The 7,306-nt window shown below is 35.9% G+C and overlaps 1 protein-coding gene across 1 annotated transcript; it reads right to left on the bottom strand.

Annotated features, from left to right (window-relative positions):
• Window positions 1–337: 337 nt before the first annotated feature.
• Window positions 338–5,113, bottom strand: LOC145140298 (uncharacterized). Its single transcript, XM_079073832.1, has 6 exons — window positions 5,005–5,113; window positions 2,791–3,066; window positions 2,309–2,526; window positions 2,127–2,224; window positions 705–760; window positions 338–516 (listed from the first exon to the last, which is right to left on the bottom strand). Exons 1-6 carry the CDS (start codon window positions 5,111–5,113, stop codon window positions 338–340), a joined length of 936 nt encoding a protein of 311 aa, XP_078929958.1.
• Between the last annotated feature and the right edge of the window lie 2,193 nt (window positions 5,114–7,306).

Genomic DNA, 7,306 nt, shown 5'->3' with positions numbered 1-7,306 from the left:
GTCATAGGAAAACAAACCGTTAGGGGAAATTGTGACCTTTTCAATTTGTAAGAAATTTTGTTGTTTGAAGGTGTTAAAGACAATCTTGAAATAAAAGTTCGATGTTCAATCTTGCTTCCAGTTAGAACCACTGTTTCTATGGCATGATTACCTAATGATACCACCTTAAGTCTAATACCATTACATAACCCATTTTTTGGTCGATATTTCTTAGTAACATATCCGGAACACCGACTTTTAAAATCAACTTATAAATTGGAAAACTAGAGATTTTAAGTCAATTTAGAACATCAGGTGAATCTAAATTCTCATCAAATTGATTGTGAATAAACTCTAATTAGCAGATGCTATCTGAACTGAGGTATTCTTTTTGTTCTCCAAGAAACAATGAAAGCGGACAATCGTTTATTTCTTGAATGACTTCATTTTTCGGTGTAAGTATTGCTCTTTCTTCAAAATAATTTGGATTGTTCAAGTTTTCAAGAAATGATGGATATACAAACTCAATTAATGAACCTATATGATCATAAGATTGAGTAATAATAAAATGGGATAATGACTTAAAAAGGTAACATATTTTTCAGTTTGTACGCATTTAGTCACTGATGTTTTTTTTTGTCCACATTTTCCCATTGAATTTGTTCAACTGTTCAAATAACATCCTTATGACTTGCTATCGGAGGTTAAACCGGTTTCCGGCATACTTGCCACCTCCGGCGACACTCCGGTCGTCTTCTCTGGTGAGTCTCCAACCATAAATCTAAAATAATTTAATTTTTTATTTTTTGATCAACAACACACACAATACTTCATTTGCAAACCAGAAATCTAAACCAAACATGAACTCAATAACATAAATCGAAAATCTGATGAAGAACATGAAGAAAAACCCAGAAATCAAATTTGTGTTCTTGAACAGAAATGGAAAATCGAAGTTAACGAAGAACACGAACTCAAGAACATGAACTTCGGTGTCTTCATATCGTGATTCAGCTTGAAGATCAAACACCTTACACTTAAATATCATTTTTAGAGAGAGAAATAATGATATATGTTCTTGAGTTTGAGCTGGTTCAAAGGATAATGCATCGACGAATTTGTACATTGTGCTGCATTGTTTGTACTTTCTTGACTTCCAAGAACAAAGAAGATGAACACGATGAACAAAAGATCTGGAACAACACTCCGATGATTTTTGGGTTTGAAAACCCTAACTCGAGTTCATCTTAAAGTTCATTAGACCTTCAAGAACACAAACAAAAAAGATTTATTCCGGTTTTCAGATCTGATGAACAACAAGAACACAAATATGATGAAGAACACGATCACAAACCCAAAAGTCAGCTTCATCTGTTCAAGAACATACAAACACTCATGATTCTCGATTTCTTATATGAACTTGATTTTAGATTCGAGTTCAGTGTGTTCTTGAACAAAAATGGAAACATGATTTTCAAACTTCAAACTTTTCACATGAACACTTTTAGATTCGAGTTCAGTGTGTTCTTGAACAAAAATGGAAACTTGATTTCAAACTATAACTCAAAAACATAACTTCGGTTGAAGATCTTTTGATTTATGGGAAGAAGATGAACACACACACATCGATGAACTCGTTTTTTCTGATATGGGCTGAAGTGGTTGAAGGATTTATGGGTTTATGATTTTTGGGTCGAAGGGTTTGAAGGGATGAAAATGATTGTGTATGTGTTTTCTGATCTAACAAATCCACACATACACATCGATTAAAGGGTTGGAGATTTTTTGTTCAGATCTAACAAACACACACACACACTCACATGCAAATCTGAAAACATTTTGATGAGCTCATTTTTCAGATCTAGTTGATCTTGAAGATGTTCAATTTGGGTTGAAGGGGTTGAATAATTTCTTGAGGAAAACACATGAATCTAGGTGTTTTTTGTTTATGTATGTGTTTTTGGTCGGAGACTCGCCGGAAAAGATGATCGGAGTCTCCCCGGAGCTCACAAGAACGCCGGAAACCGGCTAAACCTCCAATAGTAGGTCATAAGGATGTTTTTTGAACAACTTAACAAGTTCAATGGGAAAATTTGGACAAAAAAAAAGTCAATGACTAAATGTGTACAAACCTAAAAATATGTTACCCTTTTAAGTCATTATCCCTAATAAAATCGTTAGGAATATACATAAGTGCATCATCATCATTAGAACCACCAACATTTCCTTCTCCAATATCTAAGAGCTAATTTGCAAATAACCTTGTTTGTTGTATTTCAGACATATCTTTTCTAATAGTCAACATCATGTTCTTCGTTAATTTTAGAACTTTGTAATTGCTCCATATATATGAAGAACTTAAATACGTATTAACAATTTCTTGTCTGCTACCATTGGGAACAACTGGTAGAGTTTGTTTGAAATCACCTCCAAATATGATTACTTTGCCTTGAAATGGGATATGTGAGTTTATAACATTACCAAAACTTAAAACATCCTTAAATGTGCAATTCAATGCTTCAAATGCATGCTTAAGAACCATCAATGCTTCATCCCAAATAATCAGTGATGTTTGTTTTAGTAATTTAGAGGCATTGCTGTTTCGACTTATAGAACAAAAGAATCTTCATTAAGATTTAAAGGAATACCAAAGCGAGAGTCTGTTGTTCTACCTCCGATTAGTAACAAAGAAGCAATACCTCTTGAAGCAACACTCAAAACAATTTGTCTTTTAGATCTTTTAGTCGCTGATAATGTCTTCCAAAGAAAGGTTTTTCTAGTTCCACCATAACCATAAACAAAAAAACGTACCTCCTTTATTATCTTCAATTACTGCCATAACATCCTCAAAAACACCTCGTTGTTCATTTGTTAGTGAAACAATAAGTGCCAGAAATTCATTTTGAAGACTTATGATGTCATAAGATAGCTCATCGGTAACCAAGTGATTGGTAGAAGAAGATGTAGAATCAAGATCAGGGTAAGGGATGCCTATGAAGTTCTTGAGGCTGGAATTGTTATGAAGTAGAAATGATTTAATCTCTAACAAATTCAAGTTCTTCAGTTGATGACCAGTAAGCGATAAATCTATACAATGTTAAATATAAACTTAGAAAAAAATATACAAATATATAGTTTATTTATAAAAGATAAACGTAATGAAAGATAAATATTATATCAGGAGACTTCAATCGATGTCGTTGATTTTAAAGAATTCTGTCTGAAAGGTATTCCTATGAAATTTCCCAAACAAATTTTGGTCTATCCAAGCTATCAGAGATTAACATCATTGAAAATAATGACCGTAGGTAATAACCAATACTTGAATGGCTTGCTTCTTTAATAGCTTAAATGTATTCCATCTTATTATTTAAAAGCCCTAAAGCATAACATGCATCTCTAAAAGTAGGACATATTTCTTCATTTACTATTCGAATATCTTCAAAAGATTTTAGACCTCTAACATTGTTTAAAATAATTCTTAAGAAATATGCTTCACCATGTTTATGCGAAACAAAATGAATTCTCCCTATTGAGAATCCTATTTTTCTAGGTTTCCATTATCGTAATTCAGGTTTCCACACAAACTTTGTAGGGAATTCAACATAAGAAAGCTCTTAAGCTTGAATATAGATCTCATTACACTCAAGCCAAGATGTGAACATTGAGGATGCAACATACGGTTTGTTAAGGATATTGTTAATATCATCATTTTCCTCATAAACAACTTATTGTTGACCAGGAAGATGAAAAGGAAGCCTAACCACATAGAGGTACCTATAATGAACATCATTAACAAATATTCTCCAAAATGCTTCACATGCAGACAAATATCTACAATCATAATACTCTTTTATTTAATCTATTGCATCATCACTACCACCTTCATTGTTGGATTGTACAACAAAAAATGTAGCTCTATCAGGATCCTTATTGATATAGTTTAATAAATATTTTGTAGAACCAACTTGATTGCTCCATTAAACATTAATGTGTCCTTGATATCTTTCCATATGGTATTTGTTATACACAACAACATTTCTGTTATCCATATGTAAATAAAAATTTAGAGGTGCTATGTGTTAAATTATTTTACAGAATGTACATTGTGAAAGAAAACGATAAGCATCCTACTTATATGTTTACACAATTTAGCTTAAATATAAGTTAGATGCTACAATTGACAGAAAAGGAAAGTTCAATGCTATTATTTGGCATTTTATAGAATTTTCTTGGATGTTATTAATAAAACAAATGGAAACAATTATACATGTGTAAATAAAAAAAAAATCAGAGGTGGCCTTTGTTAAAAAAAATTCAAGAATGTACACCATGTAAATAAAAAAGTTATATTTGGTCCTCTTAAAGTAAATTACAGAATTATCCAACTTGTAACAAATGGTTTGGTGTTAGAACTTGTAAAAAGAAAAGGAATTACACATCTGTAACATTCTGTTTAAAATAAAATAAATAAAATAAAATAAGTAAATAAATAAATAAAAGAATAAATAAATAAATAATAAGCACTAAAACCACGAGATGTATTTTATATTTTATTTTATTTTAGCCCTAAATTCGTAATAATTTATCAGTGTTAGCCATAAGGAGTTAAATGATGTAATTTCCAGAATTTGGGGTTTATATTGTAACATTAGGACTTGAAATGTAAAGGATTTTGTGAAGTAGGGGTTGTTTGGTAATTAGTGGGTTTAAATTGAAAATAAATTGTGGAAGCAGGGACCGATATTGTAGAAATTTATTCAAGTTTGGAATTGGAGTCAGGGATTTAAACCCGTCGTCCCCTCCTGCCTCTCACTCCACCGAAACCCTAAACCTATCTTTCAACCAAGAACACTGGTGGAACCTTACTGCCGGCGAAATCGTGAGCCATCAAACACCATTATCGCGGCTGCTTCCACTGCCGACGAAGGCGAGATCTGCGAGCGGACATCGTGCTAGTCGGGGAGATCAGGAAAAACAAAGTCATGGCGGCCGCTGTTGCTGTCAACGAAGGTGAAGACTGACGTGTTAACGCCATATCTGTAGGAAGTCGAAAGATCGTGTCTACGGCCGTTGCTGTCTCCCTCCGGTAATGGTGCAACCCGCTTCCATTCCTCCCTCTTCGTTCTGCCATCGCTACTTCGCACTCGTTGTTGCCGCCGCTCCGACGGCTGTCCCTTCGCCAACATTCTTCCGACAGTCGCATGCCATCATGTGTGGGTGGCTACATTGTGTGCGATTCTACATAGAGTGTACGTGTTTCAGTGTACATCAGTGTGTGTGTGTGTGTGTGCTTTTTGGGTTGGACGAAAATTGTAAAGGACCACCATGGCAGCCAACCATGGTGGTTGCCGCCCATGCTGCTCTTTCTGCCACCACCAACCACCATGTGAGGTGGCTGTGTGTGTATTATGGTGTGAATGTGTGTTTTTATGGTGTAATGTTGTATGAATGTTTCTTGGCTGGAAATCAAAGAAAACCCACCACCACCACCACCTCCTGCCGCCGTCTGCCACCATCTTGGTGGCCATATTGGGCATTTTTATAGCTCTTTTTGGTGCTTGTATGTGCATGTAAATGACGTAGGAACTTGTATGTGTGTTTGGATTGTTGAATTATCACTTGAAACTGCCACCACCGTCGTGTGTGGGTGGCTGCCGCCACGGACCACCGCCGACCACCACTGCCTGAGGTGGCAATGGGTGGTGCCCGATTTATTAAATATTTAATTACCTAAACAACAAACTTTAGTCCAAGTGGCACAAGTTTGGGGTTGGAAACACTAATTAGGGTTTAGAAAACCCTAATGTCAAGAAAACCCTAGTTTTGGACTTTTGTCGGGACCCGCGTTAAAACTGTTAATTTAACTTTAAATGATATTTAATAATGCCCTACAATTATCTTAATGTAATATTGGACTTAATGAATACATACCTTAAGGGGTTTAGTGTGGAACAATAACCCTAGTTATGATTTCGTGTGGAAACCCCTAGAATCGGGGAGCTTTATTTTGGACAATGATCGGGCGCGTATTTGGGATATTGATTGGATTATTATTACACCTGAGAATAACTGAGTCAAACCTTAATCATTCTGATTAAGTCCTTAATGGGTTAAGAGTTCTTACTTAACCCTAATCGTCATTTTATGTGAAACCCTAATCGTTATTTCATGTGAGGTAGTCACTGTTGCAAGTGACTATGACCTGTGATCGGGCATTGACTCAAGTATCTTCCTATAGGTGATTGGAAGTGAGTTGAAGGTGGTAGAGTTCTTCATTTCTACTGTGGTTACCTACATGCATATCGAGGTGAGTTTCACCTCACTATACCCGTAGGACGAAGGCACCAATGCCGACCCACTAGTTTTGGTAATCTGTTAGTAGAGGGATACCTTAGGGACTATGTATAGTCATGTAGGATAGACTGACCTGTTCCTTGTTTGGTTGTGGTTCTAGAGTAGGATCACCTGTCCGGGTAACTATCAAACCTTTGAGTATATTCGGCCATGCATTCCTTGGATTGTTAATATTTAGTATGCTGCTATGCTATAGTGATCTGTTAGATCTTTGTTCTAGTGTCGAGTATGTTGTTATGCTATAGTAATCTGGTAGATCTGTGTTTTGGTATCAAGTATGCTGCTATGCTGTAGTGATCTGTTAGATCTGTGTTCTGGTATCGAGTATGCTGCTTGTTATAATAACCTGTAGAACTGTATGTGTTTTTATGATTACCGGGTACGACCCGATGCCAGGTGGGACCTGATGAGTATATTGTATGCTAGTTATTTGTATGTGTTTTTATGATTACCGGGTACGACCCGATGCCGGGTGGGGCCTGAAGGCTAGTCTGTATGCTATTTATCTCTGTGATAATGGCATGTGTTGTGTGTTTACACGTTTATATGTTTATATGTTTATATGTTTATGTCGGGTGGGGCCCAATACCAGGCGGGGCCTGATGACTGATAGATCTGTACACCGGGCGAGGCCCGATGCCGGATGGGGTCCGATGACGGGCAGGGCCCCGTATATGTCGATATGTATGGTAGGTACTATTTTGGGGGAAACTCACTAAGCTTTATGCTTATCCAGTTGCTTATTATTTCAGGTATCATTGGAGTCTATGGGAAGGCAAAGGAGGGATGGTACACACGCATCAACAACATTGAGGATTCCGCGTTTTCTATAAAACTCTGATTTTGAACAAATGTAATTTGGAATAAACAGTTTTCTTAATAATGGTTTTATAAATTGGAAAGTTTTCACCTTAATAAAAATGAAAAGTTTTGGTTGTGAAGATGGGACGTTACAAGTTGGTATCAAGGC

The sequence above is a fragment of the Lactuca virosa genome, chromosome 9 (genome assembly GCF_052849685.1).
Source record: "Lactuca virosa cultivar CGN04683 chromosome 9, Lactuca_virosa_CGN04683_v6, whole genome shotgun sequence".
Lineage (NCBI taxonomy): Eukaryota > Viridiplantae > Streptophyta > Magnoliopsida > Asterales > Asteraceae > Lactuca > Lactuca virosa.
The sequence above is the reverse complement of the archived record's forward strand: the minus strand, read 5'-3'. Positions and strand labels throughout refer to the sequence as shown.

What these genes read in the sequence shown, in the direction of transcription:
- LOC145140298 (XM_079073832.1), bottom strand. Translation starts at nt 5,113, where the DNA reads ATGGCAGAACGAAGAGGGAGGAATGGAAGCGGGTTGCACCATTACCGG. An exon ending in AATTGAAGATAATAAAGGAG is followed by an intron (nt 2,527 to 2,790) that starts GTACGTTTTTTT and finishes TTTGGGATGAAG; the next exon opens with CATTGATGGTTCTTAAGCAT. An exon ending in AGTGTCGCCGGAGGTGGCAA is followed by an intron (nt 517 to 704) that starts GTATGCCGGAAA and finishes ATGATCATATAG; the next exon opens with GTTCATTAATTGAGTTTGTA.